This window comes from Acartia tonsa, chromosome 1 (assembly GCF_053477335.1).
Source record: "Acartia tonsa isolate MP-2025a chromosome 1, ASM5347733v1, whole genome shotgun sequence".
Lineage (NCBI taxonomy): Eukaryota > Metazoa > Arthropoda > Copepoda > Calanoida > Acartiidae > Acartia > Acartia tonsa.
In genome coordinates, this window is record NC_137260.1 from 42399220 (window position 1) to 42420940 (window position 21721).

Here is a 21721-nt window from a genome sequence, read left to right on the forward strand (position 1 = left end):
TTATTCAATCTTCGGTTACCTTATTTTATCCATTAAATTTTGAATTGTGTTTTTGAAATAAGCTAATAACATAGAAAATATATAGACTGCTACCTACAAAAAAAACAGAAAGTAATTTGCTAGCTGACGAAAAGGATATATAAACCTTTGGGGCAAGTAGTTGTCTGGATTATACATCTATTAATTATTTTTGGTATTAATTGTTTGATTTATAAGATGCTTCATACCAAATAATTCCTTATATTATTCTATTTCCTTTCTAAATGAATAGAAACATCGCTGATTCTTTTTAATAATAATACTTTTGAAATTATCAATTTATTTTTAACTCAATTTGTTGAAAATTAGGTAGCTCTGCCTCCCCGTTTGGGTATAACAACCCTACCCCTATTTCACTTGCATAGTCATGGGCAAGAATAGATTTATAGCCTAGACAACTACCTGGCCCAATTGTGGCTTTCTGCATTTTTTTGTGTTTATATTTTCGATGCTATTGGCTGATATTCAAAAATCTAATTCTTGGATACACTGCTGCTTTTCCTATTCCTTTATCCCTGCTAGCAGCCACACACTAAATTGAAAAGGAACAAAATTGAATTTAAGATCAATAGATCACGCTATGAATTCAAAATTAAATGATTTCAGATTTGGCAGTTGCTCCCATCTACACACACATATATCTCCTGTCATCATGTCTGTGTCTATCTGTCTCCCATTTTTTTCATTTTGAAAAACAGGAAATAATAGTCCTTTGCAAATTTTGAAATATATTAAAATAAAACATCTTTAAACCCACTTCAATACTATATTTCAAAGGAAAATAGTTGTTTATCTGCCTGCTTATCTATAATACAAAGTAGAATGATGTCTGTCTGTCCATCTGTTCGTACGTCTGTCCCTTAAGATCTCAGCAACTGCTGAGCCGATTGGGCTCTACTCTTCATTAAATGCAGATACTGGTCCTGCGGTGGTTTTAAGCAATTTTGAAACCGGGATGGGACACCCCCACCCCCACAAAAAACGAAAAATTCCCAACCCTAAAATTTTTTTTTCATTTCTTATATTTTTTATATATTCTTTATATTATTCAATTTTTTTATTTTTAGAACTTTAATATTTTTCGAATTTTCAAATTATCTGCAGAAAAAAGCCCCTAGATGCTATGGGCGAAGCCACTAGTTTTTATAAAAGTAACAGGATATTTTGAAGGACCTTACTAACCCTTGGCCTGATATGGTTCTCCTATTCAATGAAGCGTCTCAAAGGGCCAGGGACGGTTTATAACTGAACCTGGAAAAAAAATTGGGGTAAATTTTTATTGATTTTTTATCCTTGAAGAAGCTTATGGTGCCTTATACAAAATGACGGCATGACATAGAAATGACCAATGATAGGCCATAATACATTGTAATTGATCAATGGTAAAATGTATACTGCTCTATCATTGGTAATTTATATTGTATGGCGTCATTTTTTTATTAGGCACTATAATCTGATTCCCATTATTGTTTTAAAAGTTATTCGAGGAAAATCGAAATTTAGGTAGGTTTTTAATCAATGTTCCTAGCCATTTTCGTTTGTTTTTTGTCGGAAAATATATTTTACATATATTTCAATCAACATTTCATTTATTTAAAATGATTTCCCTCTGATAATATTGGCTGACACAGAAATGAGAGGAGCTGATTTAGTTTAGATATTAGGATAATTATATTATAGACCATCATATGTAGGAATACAGGGATAGATAAATATTTAGTTTAGATATTAGGATAATTATATTATAGACCATCATATGTAGGAATACAGGGATAGATAAATATTTAGTTTAGATATTAGGATAATTATATTATAGACCATCATATGTAGGAATACAGGGATAGATAAATATTTAGTTTAGATATTAGGATATTTATATTATAGACCATCATATGTAGAAATACAGAGATAGATAAATATTTAGTTTAGATATTAGGATAATTATATTATAGACCATCATATGTAGAAATACAGGGATAGATAAATATTTAGTTTAGATATTAGGATAATTATATTATAGACCATCATATGTAGGAATACAGGGATAGATAAATATTTAGTTTAGATATTAGGATAATTATATTATAGACCATCATATGTAGAAATACAGAGATAGATAAATATTTAGTTTAGATATTAGGATAATTATATTATAGACCATCATATGTAGGAATGCAGGGATAGATAAATATTTAGTTTAGATATTAGGATAATTATATTATAGACCATCATATGTAGAAATACAGAGATAGATAAATATTTAGTTTAGATATTAGGATAATTATATTATAGACCATCATATGTAGGAATACAGGGATAGATAAATATTTAGTTTAGATATTAGGATAATTATATTATAGACCATCATATGTAGAAATACAGAGATAGATAAATATTTAGTTTAGATATTAGGATAATTATATTATAGACCATCATATGTAGAAATACAGAGATAGATAAATATTTAGTTTAGATATTAGGATAATTATATTATAGACCATCATATGTAGGAATACAGGGATAGATAAATATTTAGTTTAGATATTAGGATAATTATATTATAGACCATCATATGTAGAAATACAGAGATAGATAAATATTTAGTTTAGATATTAGGATAATTATATTATAGACCATCATATGTAGGGATACAGGGATAGATAAATATTTAGTTTAGAAATAGGATAATTATATTATAGACCATCATATGTAGGAATACAGGGATAGATAAATATTTAGTTTAGATATTAGGATAATTATATTATAGACCATCATATGTAGAAATACAGAGATAGATAAATATTTAGTTTAGATATTAGGATAATTATATTATAGACCATCATATGTAGGAATACAGGGATAGATAAATATTTAGTTTAGATATTAGGATAATTATATTATAGACCATCATATGTAGAAATACAGGGATAGTTAAATATATAGTTTAGAAATAGGATAATTTTATTATAGACCATCATATGTAGGAATACAGAGATAGATAAATATTTAATCTTAAAGGATGTAGGGTATAATATTTGTTCAACTGTCAATCCCTCTAAAAAACAGCCTAAAACAATGTAATAACAAGAAAAGCTGGAAAAAATCGGTTTATGTGACTTATTTTTCTAACATCTCTAAAATAAACAATCAAAAAATACTTTTTTATGCATAATATAAAAGATTATTAGGTCAACTTTCTTATCTGTTTTCCCTGAGAATTATGTACCATCAGATGGGATTAAATTATCATTTGGGATTTGTAGTAAACGATGCAGAGCTATAGAAACAAAACTACTACAGCTCAGGGAGGGAGGAGACATTGGAAAGTAAATAACAATGGTATCCAAAGATTTATAACAAAGTTATCTTATTCGTAGACTCATTAAATGTGGTATTTCAAAACTTTTAAACCAATAATTTTAATCCGCTGCTGGCAAGATCACTGTTTACAAGTGTCTGTCTGTGTGTGTGTGTCTTTGTGCCGAAGGATCTCTGGAATGGTTCTCCTTTACATTGTAGCTTTTTCTGGTCATGGAGAGATTTATAACTATTTTTGGGGAGGGTACCACCATCTTTCCAAGAAAAATCCTTTTTTAAGATTTTCTTTTTAACACTATAATCAAATATGGGAAACATATTTTTCAAATTTATTGCCCCATCCCTGCCTTCTTGGCAGCTGAGGAAAACTTATGGATCATTGAAAGTTATTACTTTCCCCTTCCTTGGATGAAATAGATAATTTGGAGATTACTCAGTTATTAACCCTTCCATACTAAAATCTTTGTACTAGAGAAAGTTTTTATTTTAACTTGGTTTTAAGTATAGTAAAGGTTTCTTTTCTGAAAAGAAAAATGTAAAAAGTTTTAAATATTTGGCATAAAAAACGTACTACACTAAATTATCAATAGAGTTCAACAAAGTTTTCAAAACAATACATCCATTAAATCAAAATATTTCGGGTATTCGTCGCTTTTTAACAGTAGCTTTTGATAGGTTATTTTAGGTTAGGTTAGGTGGCGATTTCACGTACCAAAAATACCCAAAATTAATTATTATATAAACATTGAGTTTAATTTAAACATTACACATTTTTTTAAAATAGATATCAAACAATCAAATGTACAATATAGTATTCTTAAACTTATGAATCAGTAATTTTCTCAACTTTTTTTACGAATAATTATTTATCTTTAAATTCATAATGCAATGTTATCCTTTAATCACGATCATTTGTTATAATCATTTAATGATAGATATCGTAGAATATTATTTGTCTCTTATTAGTAGCGATGCTTTACTATAATTAGGGTCTATCCGTGATATTGAAAATAGGGCTATGTTTTAAATTGATAAGAAATCATTGGTGTCTTTTCTGTTTAAATAAGATTTTAAAATACAATTATCATAATTTTCTTTCTAACTAAAATTTTTTCATCATTGGATTATTGTTTTTCTTTGAATTAGATTACATTTGCTTAGCTTCTTATTGTCACAGTTGTCCTTGTTATTACTACAAGGGGAAGATGCAATTTATTGGAATACAGGGATCTAACGATATAAGACAATGGTCGATAAATTGATGACTTCCCCAATGATGATACACAAAACTACCCCTTATGTACATTACAGTTAGTGGTTGAAACGTTTAGACACTCAACGTAATGAACCAAAAAATCAAAGTTCAATAAAAATCCCCAAAATTATTAAGCCAACAAATAAGAACATTTTTATTTTAAAACTTTGGGGACTAGTGTAATAAACATCCCAATGTCCCGTCCCTTCCCGATTGGAATAGGTATGTAATATCTCTTCATATTTATTACAGGAATTTCATTAAGGTATAATAATTTCTACTTGTATTTATAATAAATATCAGATGCGAGGGGTGGAGATATGCAGGGAGGGAGAGGATATTAGGGTATAATAATTTCTACTTGTATTTATAATAAATATCAGATGTGAGGGGTGGAGATATACAGGGAGGGAGAGGATATTAGGATATAATTATTTCTACTTGTATTTATAATAAATATCAGATGCGAGGGGAGGAGATATGCAGGGAGGGAGAGGATATTAGGGTATAATAATTTCTACTTGTATTTATAATAAATATCAGATGTGAGGGGTGGAGATATGCAGGGAGGGAGAGGATATTAGGGTATAATAATTTCTACTTGTATTTATAATAAATATCAGATGTGAGGGGAGGAGATATGCAGGGAGGGAGGGAGAGGATATTAGGGTATAATAATTTCTACTTGTATTTATAATAAATATCAGATGTGAGGGGTGGAGATATGCAGGGAGGGAGAGGACATTAAGGTATAATAATTTCTACTTGTATTTATAATAAATATCAGATGTGAGGGGTGGAGATATGCAGGGAGGGAGAGGATATTAGGGTATAATATTTTCTACTTGTATTTATAATAAATATCAGATGTGAGGGGTGGAGATATGCAGGGAGGGAGGGAGAGGATATTAGGGTATAATATTTTCTACTTGTATTTATAATAAATATTAGATGTGAGGGGAGGAGATATGCAGGGAGGGAGAGGATATTAGGGTATAATAATTTCAATGTGTATTAGACTAATCTAAAAAATTTCAAAATAATTTAGTTTCAAATGATTTTTATACCAAAATTACAATTTAATGAGAGTGCTGAAAATGGTAAAAGCTGATGTTCATGCAGATGCTTAATCTCGTCTTTATCCCATAGAAAACTTGTTTTGCATCTGATCCAAACTGAAAGCCTAACAAGACTGAACGGGAAGGTAAGTAAGCTAAAAAAGAATTTGTTACTGAAGTTTTATTTTGAGTCATCTTAAAATTTATTTTGGATCTACTGCAGTTCACGGTAAAATATTGCTGGTAACGAATATTGCCAAAAATCTAGGAATTTTAAAGGCTGCTAGCTGCCAAACGGCTGAACGTACAGATCATACCCGCACACCATTTTAAGTGGTATAAGAAGGCCTACAAATAATCTGGAATAGCCAAAATCCAATGATGCACAGGGAAAGCTTCACTGAAGAAAAAACGCGTAAAATAGGCCTTTTTCGCGCATTTCTCTGCACTGCGAGATAATTATGCCTTATTGATTTATGGCTATTCCAGATTATTTGTAGGCCTTCTTATGCCGCTTAAAACAGTGTGCGGGCATGATTTGTACGTTCAGCCGTTTGGCAGCTAGCAGCCTTTAAAATTCATAGATTTTTGGCAATATTCGTTACCAGCAATATTTTACCGTGAACTGCAGTAGATCCTTTATTTTTAGTAGCGAATATACTCTATTATTCAATTTACCTGTATGTCCGTCATTCAGTCCGTAACTCTATGAAGGAAATGTGATTTTCTCGGCTGCTAATGAAGTTAGTTAGCTGGAATTTTCAGTGATGATTCCTGTGAATAACGCACGTTTAGACTACACAATTTTACATTCTGTATGTCAGTCAATAACACTTATCTTTTTAAGGTTTCAAGATATTTTTTTGCATATTCTCTATCTTTCTTTTGTTTTTAATGACAACTGAAAATCTTCTTGTTTGAAAACTTCCTATTATTCACATTATATTCAATATAAACAAAAAGAAGATTTAAAAAAGAGTTATTGAATTTTAAGTTTATGGACAAATATGTCCCAATTTTAATTTTCATTAATGATAACTGAAAATAAATTAAAATTCTATTACATTAGTGGTTATTTTTGTATTCTATTATTCCTGAAGGCTAACAGAACCAATATTTTACTCAAGAAAATTGCATTTTTTACTATGTGTAATAGGTTCCTCCTAATTTTTTAACTTTCAAGATGTGAAGATATGAAGTATAAAATTGCATGGGTGTTACTTCAATTTAAGCAACAACTTGTGCTGTAGGAATAATTTGCGGAGATTATGGTCTTCGACAGTGTGTAAAAGCAGGACTTAAGCGGAATTGAAGGTTACCCATCTTTACGGATGCATCCCAGTCCTAGATGGAAACACATATTTCAACCTTTTTAACACAAAGAAAATATTGGTGGGCTTATAATAATATTGTTCCCTACATTTTAAATTTTCAAGGACCAATAGTTTGGAAGAAATTATCTATAATTTATAAACATTTTATAATTTTGATTACTTATAAAAACAATTAAGGTTTAAAAATTAGACTTGTATGATAAATAGATAAATTCATGTTTTTGATATTACATCTATATTCCACTAAGTATATATTTCTGAAAGTTGTATTTTTTAATAATAGATAGAATTCATGAACATAACTTTCCATCTTTAACTATTTTTTATTATAATTTTTATATAATACTCTTTTTATGTTTCTTATTTACCTTCCTTGATTTCCCTCATTTTATCGCATCGTAATATAGACAGCTTTCTGAGGATCTAAAAATGAAAAGATTAAAACCAATTATGTTTGCCCATGAGGAACTAGTGTAATAAACAGCAAAATATCCCCTCCATCCCTGCTAATGTTGTATAGACAAGACATCTTCATATTTATAAAGGTATTGTTTAGGAAAAAATACTAGACATATTATATCTAGATGGTCCATATAACCCCAAAATTCGTCAATCTTAAAAAGGAAATTCTAGCATACAAACACCTTTAATCATGTAAGCTATACACGATTTATTCTATTAAAACCAGCGACGAAATTTTTTAAGGATATAATTTCTAGACAGCTAACTTAAACTCAAGAAATTTAACTAACTAAGCTAACTTATTACATGTTTTAAGAAATAACTTTAAAAACGATATAATTTACCCGACAAAAGCTGTATCTTAGAAAATGTATTTATATCTGACTCAAAATCTGTACACAATTTGAACCAGTGACATGTCTGTACTGTACCTCTACTGTTCTTCTATTGGCTAATTTAGAGAGTGTATCTCTAGATTATCTCTATTTTATTAAGGTATTGTTTGGGAACAAATAGTTCATTATTATGTTATGCTTTTCTTTTCTTTCTCCCCTCATATCTTACAGATGATAATAAATTCATTATACATCATAGCAAACATACATTATATAAAGAACAAGAAATGTTTTACCTCAAGTGGTTAGCGAGCATAGAACACCCCCCCCCCCCTCCCACCAATCTTTTTATTGGATTGAAAATAAGGGGGCAGGTATTCATATCTTTATTTCTAGTACATGGGGAGACCCTAACCCTGGTTGCCCCTATCAATTATAACCTAACCTTGATTATTCTAAGGTAAACATTACCCCAATTTATTTTCAAAATAAGGGGGAGGGTTCTGTGCTCGCAAAGGACTTTGAGGGAAACCGCAAGACAAGGATATAAAATCGAACAGAGTAACATAAAAAATTATTATACATATATTTAAAAAAATGTATTGCTTTTTTGCATCTTGAATTATGCCAAAACATTTTTTAATGAATTAATTTCTAAATATAAAATCTCTGTCTGCTTTTTTCTTGAATTGTCCAAACAGAATATCAAATTATGGGAACAATACTAAAATATTTATTTGTGTTGTTTAACATCTTTTAAACAATTATCTCGTATTCATTCGAATCCGGTGGATAAGAACCGGTTCTCATCTATACGAAAAAACTATGTCTGGCATCGTATTATATCCAGCTTTCTACGAATATAAAAATGTACAATCATAAGATTAGAACCAGTCTTTTTAGCCCGTGCCTTCGGCACCTCGGGGCTAAAAAAAAGCTGGCTTTAATCTTATAATAGTACATTCTATATACGCGGAAAGCTGTTTATAATACGATGCGAGAAATATATATTAAAAACGAAAAGCCAAATATGATTGAATTAAAAAGAAATTTAAAAAGAAATATGAAGAAACAGATAAAAAATTGTTTAAGGTAGTGTATCATTTTTGCTCTTTAGTCTTCGTTTAACAATATCATGACAGTTAGAATTTACATGTAATTTTTGTAAGATAGGTATTAATTGTGTTAAATGGTGGAACGAATGAGTTTAGCAACGATGCAGGGCATGTTTTGGGCTATTTAACGGGCAAAGGGTGAAGTGCTTCATACAATTCCAACCCCACAACCCCCTAATTAAAAGATTGTAAAATCCTACATTTTCTTTGTTAGTTTTTGCTCCTCATATATTATACCCTGTATATTTTTACTTATTGTAATAAATGTAAGAAATATGGTGTTGCTTCATAAGGCCTACACTCATAAGGCCTACTCTCATAAAGCCTACACTCATAAGACCTACACTCATAAGACCTAATATGACATAAAACCTAATGTGACATAAGACCTAATGTGATTCGTGATCGTACAGAATTACTAAACTTTTTTTCAGTATTATTAGTGAAAAAACTATAAAACTCTTATTTTACGGCAGACTAAATATTTTCTCCTTTACAAGCTAAAATCTTAGGCTGTAAAAACTCGTATTATTTTTTTCGTCAAATCAAAATAGATATGTCGACTATTTGCAGTAGTTAAAGATGCTCATGGCTGTCTTATAATCAACAATTAAAGAAGATAAAGTATAGAATTGAAATTGTTTAATTATTTTCATAATAAAGTATCAGTACTATGTCTTTAGGTCTTATGGGTGTAGGTCTTATGTCATATTAGATTTTATGAGTGTAGGTCTTATGTCACATTATATCTTAAGAGTTTAGGTCTTCTGAAGCAACATCAGAAATATATGTCTATATACAGGGTATTTGTGTTTTTTTTTCTTCAGAAAAGATAAATTGTTTGTTAAGGATCAGGTTTAGACATACATCTGAATTTTAAAATTATAAAATGACGATTTCACAAATGCTTACATGCGGCTGCCGAGCCCCGATTTAAAAGATTTTTTGTCTTATAGAAGCAAAGATTTTTAAGGGGATTTAAATTAATAAGAGAAGGAAAATTAAAAATAAAGATGACAAAAAACACTGCATATTGTATGTATTGTAGATTTTTAAAGACACCTTACATTTTGTATGGCTGTAAACCTTTAACGTCAAGGTTCAAAATATTACTAAAGATTCAAAAATAACTGGAATTATAGTTATATATGAAGCAGCAGTAGTTACTAATTTAAATGTTATTGTTGAGATAGATTTATAAATGTTAAAAGTTATACAATTTTATCCTCAAATACTCTAGCAGATGGACAGACAAAAATAGGTGATCTATAGAGTAGCTTCGTTATTCAAAAGCAAACATTTGTAAATTGAGAATAGTTTTTAATCGCATCGTATTATCGCAGATTTATGATTTTGATTTTTATATTCGTGGAAAATTGTACGTAATACGATGCTATACATGATTTTTCAGTACGGTTGAGAACAGGTTTTAATTCAGCGGATATTAATCTGTTTCAAGACAATACTGGAAAGAATGGTTATCACCCAGTATTGTATTTATTTGTCTGGATATATTATATTGTATAAATGGTTATACAATATACGTGGATATTATCACAGGGCAAAAACTGTGGTCTTTTTAGCTTGGTAATATAGACCTCATCTATTGGTCAATTCGCTCATCCAGTAGGAAGGGAGGGTATGGGTTGAAGTGGATGGATGGCCTGTATTATTATTTTAGCCACTTTATCAGAGTTCATGAAAATCTGTTGCAACATCCAAGTAATACTATATCGACTATTATATATGTGTGAGTATGGGCAGACAGGCACAGCTAGTATCCAAGTACTGAGAGAGAAGGCTATACGTGTTGAATACAATTATAGAGTTTCATCCTTGTTATGAGTCCTGGGTAAATATTGTATACAGAGATGTGGAGCCTTATTGTGCATTATAATAATGTGGAAGGAATTGTTTTGACACTTTCGCTTATCCGTGATAATTCGGCTATTAATGTGAGGCTATAGTAAATTATGAGTTTGAATTCCTGTGTAAATTACAGGGCTCTGCAGCCGCGCGTCAGCCTCGTGTAAGCCTCAGTAAAATCGTCATATCATAACTTTTTCCTAATCTTTTTAGAATTTTATTTTTTGCACACAGGTGGGTTTAAATTCTTGTTTGCACTGCACAATATATACAGTGTGTTTTTTTATGAGAACTTTTTTGGAAGCAATTTTGCCCCACTTATAGTTATCAGAATTTAATGATTAATGGCTTATTTTCTTCGTTTTTTAAGGCAATTAATAGAACACCAAAAAAATATTTCAGTTTTCATTTAAAAAGTACAGTAAAATCTAAAATTCAAAACTTAGATGTCAACATCTAAAAATGGTTTTAGCGCATTTTCTTATGCCTAAATCTTCTAAGAAAAAAATTAGATTTTCTGTAGTCGACTTTGGGGGGACAGTACTCCCTCCCTGGTTGAGATATGACCTTTAAACTTTGATATGTTCTAGTACATGTCCCTAATAGTATCTGTAAACATTTTTAGCTCTATGCAAAAGGTTGAATATTTGAGCATAAGAAAAAAGCGCTGAAACCATTTTTAGATGTTGACACCTAAGTTTTGAATTTTAGATTTTACTGTACTTTTTAAATGAAAACTGAAATATTTTTTTGTTGTTCTATTAATTGCCTTAAAAAACGAAGAAAATAAGCCATTAATCATTAAATTCTGATAACTATAAGTGGGGTAAAATTGCTTTCAAAAAAGTTCTCATAAAAAAAACACACTGTATATGTGTTGTGTAATTTTAGCAAAATTTATAAAATTTTAGTGGATTTTTATTCATCCACGATAAAAATGATTTTGATTTTAAAAGTCTTATTTAGATTAGATAAATATTCAGTGCTTTTAAGCCAAGGACGTCAAAGACTTTTTTTTCGGTGGGGGGGGGGGGAGTTTAAAAATTGAAATTGAAAAATTTGGGTGTGGGGGTGGGAAATCTTTATATCATATAGGCAAGAACGTCCAAGTTTTTATTTTATTTTGGGGGGTTTGGAAGAATTAAAAATAAAAAAATTTGGGGGGTAATCACCCCTTTACCCCCCTCCCCCCCACTTGGACGTCCCTGCTTTAAGCTACACTAGTTATTCACCTCCAGCCTCTAAAAAAGGACAGGGGGCGGGTCAGAAAATTAACTTAAACCACTCAACGACATTGTTAAAGCTTTCCTGAAAAGTACAAACCATTCGTACATCAGAATTTAAGCATGTTTTAGCTATTGGACAAAAAAACCTTATTGCTTTATAATTTTGGGGTTGACTAGAATAATGTTTTTTATAACATCAAGCTTTTAAAAGATTTGACAAAGTTATATTTGCAACATAGTTTATTTCCAAAAAGAATACTTATCTTTAAGAATTTAAATGGGAACACATTATTTTGACTGTATACCTTCAACCCCTAAAGCACACTTATGGTAAAATCATCATCTTGTGATCTGATTAACCTTGTTTCATTGACAACACAGTATGATAAGTGTAAATACAGTATCTATCAAATAAATAATGAAAATTACAGTAATATTGTTCTGTCCCAAAATCGCCAATAATTGGGACCATCGTTTGATATAATAGCATATTATTGATAGTTAATTCTCAGCAGAAAGAAAAATATTTTACGATTTATTACTGTTTTATTGGCCCTGCGTGACTTGAGCCTAGGGCCAACAAAACAGAGACTATTATGAATGCATTTTTGGGTGTGGCTAAGAACTGGTTTTATTCCAGAGGAAATTAATAGGATCTATAGACACAACAATCATTCTGATTTGATTTTGTTTTATTGGAAAAAGGCGTCCCAAATAGACCAACTTGAAAGTAGTTAATTAGAAGAAACCCTAATTAGATGAAAAGTAAAGGTTAAGTGGATATAAAATATACATGGATATATTGACTGGGGTAAATTTAGCGTCAATTTAGCTTGCTAATAAAGACCTCATTTGTTGGCCAGTTCATTCATCCAGTATGAGGAGATGGGATAGGGTAAAGGGTTTAGAGTTATTTTAGCCAGATGCTAGCATCACTTTATCAGAGTACATGAAAAGCTAGTGCAACATCCAAGTATTAATATATCCATTACTGTGGGTCCATCTGTCATTTACACTCTTATCATTTCTAATTCAATATAAATACAAATAGTAATTACACTTAACTAGCGGCTACGCCCCTAGCGGCATCTAAGGGAACTTGAGGTGGTGTGGGGGATTTAACTCGACCCCCATTTTTATATTACTTTCAAAAGAAAAGGAAAAAATAGAGAGCGGTTACCGAGATCTTGAGATTCAGACAGACGTACAGACATTATTCTATTTTGAATTAAAGATCTACAATCCTCAGGGAGTAAGGGAGGGGACAACGGATCGAATATTCAATTTTTAGGAGTCTCAGACTTTGGGTACTGGCTTAAAGGGAATGTGCACGAATACAGCAGATTCTGACTGACTTTGGGTACTTGCGCATCAATGCCCCGCTAACTAGCTGAGCTAGTTTTGAATATGCAGACAGAAAAATTTGTTATTAATGGCTGGTTTTAACAAATATTTTTTTTCCAAGAAAATGTCTTTTCATGTATAGAAACTCTACTGTGATATTTATGTATTAAATAATCTAAGAACCGCTTGAATTAGGGGTCAGTTATAAATATATGAGAAGGGTTGAGGTAGTTCTAAACAAGATTTTTCTAGTGAATAATTACAGAATGTTTACTACATTGTGATGTGTTGATAATTTAATTTTCAAGTAAATGTTTTTTTTAATTTTGTTCTAAATTAGGTTAACATGATCCCTTTACAATTTTGGTAAAATTTTCTTGATAAATCTGGTTTTCATTGCTTTTCAGCGAACCGTCTTAAATTAAATTAATTGCCCATTGTCCCCTCCCTTACTCCCTGTACAATCCTATACATGAACATATATTAATTTGATATGATTACCATTAAAAACATTGATAGATAAAAAGATAAACCTCTCCCAAATGGGTCATTCATAATCAATTTTTATCAAATAGCATTTAGACTTGAAACTGATATAAATATTTATATAAACATAAATATAACTTTGCCTTAAACTTAAATAATATAATATAAGTATATTACCTAAATATATTAAATATATATTTAAATACCTAATGTTCTATATTTTTTTTTAAATCGCTAAACCTCTTTATTTTAGGAATACATAGTTTTTTATCGCATCGTATTATTGACATGATTTTTCAGTATTTCTAAAAACCCGTTTCAATCCAGCAGATATTAATTGGTTTAGAAGCCATACTGGAAAAAGATGTATTGGTGTTTTCACTCATATCAATCGTTAACCACCGAAACTTCCCCAATTTAAAAAAAAAAAAAAAATTAAGAGGGGGGGGGGGATTTTTCTAGGGTTGATTTCTCTAGAGAGGGTTATGGTACCATCCTTCAAACTAATTTGAAACCTTCCCTGAACCTATGAGAAACCAAAATGTAAAGGAGAATTATATAGGTTCAGCAGTTAGCGAGATCTTTCGCTACAAACACACACACGAACATCCTGTTGATTTTATAAAAGGATAAAACAATAAGCCTTCTATCTGAAATAAAAATAATATAGATCATGCAATTCAAAATTTTACAGTAAAACTGTCATTTTTGGATCTGGTTTGAATTTCCAGCTGATTTTTAAAATTGGAAAAAGTTGATTTCCCTGAGGCTTACAGGCGGCTGACGCGCGGCTACCGAGCCCTGTCAAGAGTATCACATTTTCTGAAGAAAAACAACATTAAATTAAAGTAAATAAAGTCTTTCATGCTTTATTATTCTGAGATATAAATACATCAAAAGAGTTGATTGTTAAATACAATTATAATGTGATTGGTAAAAAAAATAGCGGACTAAGTCGCATATACGAAGGATATCCCAAATAAAACCTCATTTTGATAACTTTGGAAAGCCTGCTTACGGCAAACTGGGCTGGCTGCATTGGATATACTTAAAACCACCAAAACACGACCTTAATAATGAATGGATTTTAAGAGAATACTTCGTATATTGGACTTTATCCAAAAACAGCTTTTCTCCTACGTTCACACTACAGTAAGATCCGAGTTAGATTATGCACAATTATCAAGTATTACACATATATCATACAAATATATAATTATATATAATATATATAGCGTATATAAAAACGGTTATTTTTGTATTTTTCACATTTTCATAAAAATGGCATTCTATCTGAAGTATTTTGAGACATCATTGGAAGAAAACTTCACAGAGAGAAACATAAAAAAAAGTCAAAAATAAAAGATAACTAAAATCTGTACAAAAAAGGTAGCTAGATTATTTTTACAAATTATCTACCTACCTAATAAGGTAAATTATTTTACTAAAAATGTCTTTGTCAAAAATTAAACTATTTTTTAAGCTACAGATTTTTAATTTCTTTTATCTTAAATCACTATAAATTATCCAAATAAAACATTTATATAATTTTATCAAAATTTAAATCAATCAAAAAATGAAAATAATAATTACAACAGATGAATATGACAAAAAATGATGAAAAAATGATAGTTTTAAAAATGAGCATTAAATTAAAGAAAAAATATGGTACATACATTATAAAACATTGATATGTTGAAATATCATAATAGCAATATATTTAAAAATATCTTTAAATAAATTTTGCTTTAAATCTTAGCATTTCAAAATAACTTCTTATACATATTTGGGCAAATATTTCTTAAAAAATAAAAAAAATTAAGATTATTTCGTCGTGTTTTGACCTGCAGGCGACTGAAAATCGGTCAGCATGCATTTTTTTATTTTGTGCTCTTTACATTAAGATGTAGCAACATTTTGTTTTTCCATATATTTTTGATTATACTTCTGAATATTGATGATAAAATCTTTTTTGTTGAAAAACGGTGTATTTTTATAATACTTACTCAAATTTAGAACAAGAGAAATCGTCCAGATAAAAGTTTCCAGTTTGGATTGGAAACTGATAAATATCCGCAGTATTAGAATCGGTTCCTAGCCATACTGAAAAAATCATGTATAGTATTACAGACAAATTTCCAAGAACATCAAATTAAAAATCATAAAATTAATAAAAGTTTTATTAGCCTGGACCTTAAGCCACTTGGGTTTTATAAAAACAGGTTTCAATCTTAAATTTAAATTTTCATTTTAATATCCACGAAAAGCTGTTTATAATACGATGCGGTAAATAAGTATTTCTTAATTCATGGGCGAATAAGAAAATGAATAAAGAAATAAAAATTCAGAAAATGTACAAGAAGTTTCTGTCAAATTTGACAAGTACACAGCAAAGTCAGGAGGGGGGGAGAGTTAAAAGGAAAATCTGTAAGCGCATCCAGGGATCTTGAAGGATTATACAATGGACGATAAATTGATACTTATCCCCAATGATGGTGAACAAATTACCCTCCCGTAGATAAAAATTATTGGTTAAAAAGTTTGGAAACCAAAGCTTTTAAGCTAGCAAATAGAATAGCTTGGTTACAAAACTTGGAGTACAAATGTAATGTACAGTTTAATGTCCCCTCCCTCCCTCCCTGAAACGTAGGTCAATTTCAAGTGAGAGTAGGTCAGGAACAAACGGATGGAATGTCTGTCTTAAAAATTATTTTATCTATAATATTAACCATTAGAATAAAACTAAAATCCATGTAAACCCTTACGCTTTTCTATTAAAATAAATCTAATAATTAGGACCTATATTCATCCGTTTATCCCTGGTAGAATTGACTGATTTATCATTTTTGAAACCAATCGGATTCCGATCCTATTAAACATGTGTGCATAAACATGCTTCACAAATTGCAGGGATTTAGAGATAGAACAATGGATTTTGAATAAATCTTTTCTCTAATTCTTGGGTGTGAAGTTGGGCCTTTGATGGCTTAGTTTTTTTTTTTTTTTTTGGGGGGGGGGGTAGTTAGATGTTGTATATTTAGGCACCATGTACACAATAATCCTCCATAATGAAAAAGCTGACTTATCAAAATAAAATGTTTTTGAGGGGGGCATGAAAAATAATCTCGTAAGCAAAACTAGAACTCCTTGATTACGGGAACATTTGATATGTTCCCACCCCTTCTTAATTTCGAATAATAAAAATAAATTGAATATACCCTATTTTTTGATGATAATAAATTAATAATTCAATATATACAACTAAATTGAGCAAATAAACAGTTTGTATAAAGGAATTTAATAGTAGTATAATGTCTTTTTTTTTAAATAATATTAAATCAAATAATATCACATTAATTATGAATGGATCAAGTATTACTATTCTACAAGATAATACGAACACACACAAAAATGGAATTTTACTTATTTGTCAATATATGAACATTTACTAAATATGACTTTTTTATTATTAATAGAGATGATGACATCGTTAACCTTGGACGATTTATTTTTATTTTCCTTTCGCGCATTTATTTTTGTAGCAAATGTTGACAAATCCAGTTGGAGTTAAAATATATTTCTAATATTGATTGAGATTTTTATAGAATAAGGTTTATCACTGTAGGATTAAAAATCACACTTCAAAGGCTTTGGTTGTTTCAGCCGTTTGTTTTGTTGTGTTCAAATTCACAATTTGTTAAAAATCTTTATCTATTTTTATCACAACTTTATTTTTGGGTTCATTCGTCTTGCATAGACCATAGCTCGTGGTATCTGGAAAAAATTTGATTTCAACAAGGGTTATGACAATCGATATATAATTACATGGATATTGCACCAGATTTTCGTCTTCTTTGAAGAAACATTACTTCCAGCTGGCTAAATAAAGATACCCCCTATCCATCCATATTATCTAATCCCCTCCCCTCCTTTTTTAATAACGAACTGCCCAATAAATAAGGACCATTGTTACAACCTTTATTAGTAACAAAATTACCCCTTTCATAATATCCACGAATTCTTTATGAATAATTTGGCCAACGATAAACATTAAAATCATATACTATCAAATGCTGTTCTTAAGTCTAACGAACACAAATTGGAAACCCAAAATAAAATATCTTATCAAATATTTCTAAAAAGTTATTTTTAAAGTAGTGAGTGCGCCGTTAGCCTCTAGGGTCTTGGTTTACAAAACAAATATAAAAAAAAATTTACCTTGAAAAATTTGTAACTGGTAGATTTCTTTCAAAGTCTTTAGACTCAATATAAGCTCCCATATCTCTCATCATATCTAACAACCATTCAATACGTTCTTCTGTTAGCTTCTCATACCTGAAATTTTTAAATTTAGAACTGAATTATATTTAATAGTTGTATTAACAAAATTAAGATTTTAATTTTAATTGTACTAACTTAAAATTCAAAGGAACAAGACTTTATTTAAGCATATACAGAAAAGAGAAATATATCCTACAACCTTTTTTTCGACACAACCCAATCTTTCCCGATTTTGTATAATTTTTGAGGAACACGATTCCAGTGACGTCATATTTTTCTTTCCCGAAAAAGGGAAAGGGGGAAGAAAAAAAGAGATGGGAGAAAAGGGGGTTTTCTCCATCTCTTTTGAAGAGATTTTCTTCACAGATTTCAGAGTCGGCACAGGGTCCCCATCCCGCGGTTAGAGTTACATAGCTCGTGCCACCACTATTCTTTTACTTTAATTTACCTGATACTGCCATCCGCAGAGTCTCCAATTCCAGATGATTGAAATGCGGGGTCCAACTCCATCCTGAACAATTTGGGTTTGTTACTTAAAATCATTTAAACATCACTAAACTTGACGAAATGTGCTGTGTACTTTTTTAAATAAATCTTTGTTTTTTTCTGAATTGAAATTGCAATAGTTTCAGTCAACTAAATGACCTTTAATATCAAATTGTGACTAACATATTATTATCAAGTTGTTTAAAGTTCATCTTATAATTTAGTCGACACTTTTGACAACGTTAAAAGTTTTTAATAAAAAGCTTTGTCTAATTCTATGGCGAATAAAAGTCTCTAAAAATGAATTTTTTTCATACATCGAAAATAGTGGAGGATGAGTTTTTCGACCATGCCTAACCCCTGATTTGGGCTCTAGACCTGCAGTTCCTATAACTGCGGTGCCCTTTCTCTGTTGGATTACTTAGTAACCAATATAATATACCACTCCCTTATTTAAAAACTAGCGGCTACGCCCCTAGAGGCCTCTAGGGGCATTTGAGGAGGAGAGAGTCGAATTTAATAATTCAATTTCTTATTTTAGATTTTAAAAGAAAAAGTAAAAAAAAATTACGTTTGATGTTTGTTTTTCGTTGAACTCTCTTTCCAAAATTGAGAAATTTAAAAAATATTTAATTTCTCTAGGGAGGGTGGTGGTACCCTCCCCCAAAATAGTTATAAACCTTCCCGGGACATATGAGAATCTACCCTGTTAAGGAGAACCCGATCGGTTCAGCGGTTAGCGAGATCCTTCGGTACAAACAAACACACAGACAGACACACAAACATCCTGTTACTTTAGTATAAGGATAATGAAAAGTTGCTAATCACTGCTCAATAGGGTAATATGCGAGAAAGCGCCTATTGGTGATAATATACTTGCCTAGTGTAATCTCCAGCTTTGTATGTCTTCCTGACGAGTTCATTGAGTTCCTGTACGCTTGTGTTGGCCATGGCCACCAGTACGCCCACCAGGAACCCGTACACTATGTGCGTTTGGAATTCCTAAAAATATTATTACCATTATCAAATTCAACCAAGTTATAACTTTCTATCCCCTCTCCCCCCCCCCCCCCCCAATTTTCAAAAAACTAATTTGTTTCTCTTATTTATGAGATAATATAAGGTTTCTGTAATGAAATAATTAGGACTTTATTCCCAGTACGCCCACCAGGAACCCGTACACTATGTGAGTTTGGAATTCCTAAAAATATCAATTTCTTCCACTTTTAAATCAAAGTTTTTAAATAAGATTATTAAAAAATTGAACCTATTCAAAAAAGAATAAAAAAGGATAAGGAGCAAAAATAATAAAAAAAAATATTTCTGTAGGTAACAAAATACTAAATCATTTTCTTTAGATTTCTCATATATAACAATAAGGTTTTATAAGTTTTAAAATTCAACAATATATACAAATAAATAACCTTTTTATAGAGTAGTTTTTCTTAGTAAATATTGCTAGGCCTTGTATGCCTTATTAGTTATCAATTTACTGAATTTTATACTTCGATTTTTCTCTAAAAAGTACTGCCTTGTATTTTAAATGTGTAATCTAAATATAAGACTAAAATAGACTTCTAAGAAGTAGATAAAAACACACACACACACACACACACGCTCTTACTCACACACATTATTTCAAATGCGATTAAAGTCACATAAATTCAACTTTTAAATCCATACTTTGTAAATTAAGAAAAGAGAAGCAAGTGTAAAAAAAATTGTTTGAATAGAGAGTACTCAGACTGTAAATTCTACAATTATAAATACTTTTAATGCCTAAACTTTTGAACTTATAATGCTTTAATAAATATATTTATACTTAGATCAAATATAAATATTTTATTTTCTAAAATCGAAAAAAAAGATATTTATATAAAAGTGTTGGCCGTTAAAAATAATTATTTATCAGTATTTGTTGCATTTTTTCACTTCAATTACATGCTTTGCGAAGTTCAAAAGCATTACTAAAAAAAACAATAGAAAAATAATAAGAATGATGTTGTAGGCTATATTTTATCGATATTGGTTTCAATTGTGCACAATAACTTTGTTTTATTGGGTGTTTAAGCTTTCTAGTGTTTTTAAATTCATTAGAGATCTCTGCCTGCAATGAAACCAGTTCTTTTATTTTGTCTACATCAATGAAAATGTTTAATATTAGACTAAAGCAAAACTATATTTAAACCTAAAATTATCTGTCTAAATACGCTTTTTTGGGCAATCTTAGTGCACTTTCTCTAAATCTAATAATTTTTTTTTATAATCTTGTTACTTTGCACGGACAAATAATGATGTAAATAGGCTTTAGAATTGGATTCAAGATGTTATTTTTTGGAAAAAGTATTAAAATTAAAAATTTTAATTAACTTCTAAATAAAACTAGTTTTTGAGAGAAAAATATGATAATTATATAATAGTGAACCCTTTCTTATTTTATTATGAAATAAACCGAAAAAAAGGTTAGGGATAGTATTTTTTTATGCTAAATGTCCATGATAGCAACCTAAATTGATGACATTTGTATATTCTACATCCATTATATACTAACTTATCTGTTTATCCCATTTTTTTGCTTGCATAATTACGCTTTAGAGATTCTAAAAATAGTTATTGCAGGGAATTCAGATTAGTATGGCAAGCAATCTATAATACAAAGTGGAACGATGTCTCTCTGTTTGTCTGTGTGTCTGTTTGTCTGTTTGTCTGTTTGTTTGTAGCGAAGGATCTCGCTAACCGCTGAACCGATCGGGTTCTCCTTTACAGGGTAGCTTCTCATAGGTCCCGGAAAGGTTTATAACTATTTTCTTGGGGGGTGGGACACCCCCAACCCCCAAAAAAAATTAAGAATACCCCCCAAAAACAAATTATTTTTTAAAATCTAAATTACGAAAAATTGGTTTGATCAAACCTCTTGGGGCATAGCCCCTAGAGGCTAGGGGCGAAGCCGCTAGTTTTATTTATATTGCAAAATACAAATTGTACATTTTAATATATTTCAAGCAGTGGCGTGCACAGAGTATTGGCAGAGGGAGGGTGGCTGTATTTCTTGGGAGGGTGTAAAAGGGCAAGGCATGTTTTTCCACAATTAATTTCATTGGGGGGGGGGGGGGGGT

General features: G+C 30.3%; 1 protein-coding gene across 1 annotated transcript in view; it reads right to left on the minus strand.

Moving 5' to 3' along the window:
- Positions 1-14691: 14691 nt before the first annotated feature.
- The window catches only part of LOC145319928 (uncharacterized), a 40993-nt gene continuing 33963 nt past the window's right edge, over positions 14692-21721 (minus strand). Inside the window, exons 9-12 of the mRNA XM_080162333.1 lie at positions 19486-19607; positions 18568-18630; positions 18057-18173; positions 14692-17612 (exon numbers count right to left, since the gene is read on the minus strand). Coding sequence (XP_080018459.1) covers positions 17579-17612; positions 18057-18173; positions 18568-18630; positions 19486-19607 — 336 coding nt within the window. The 3' untranslated portion in view covers positions 14692-17578. The remainder of the gene's footprint in view (positions 17613-18056; positions 18174-18567; positions 18631-19485; positions 19608-21721) is intronic.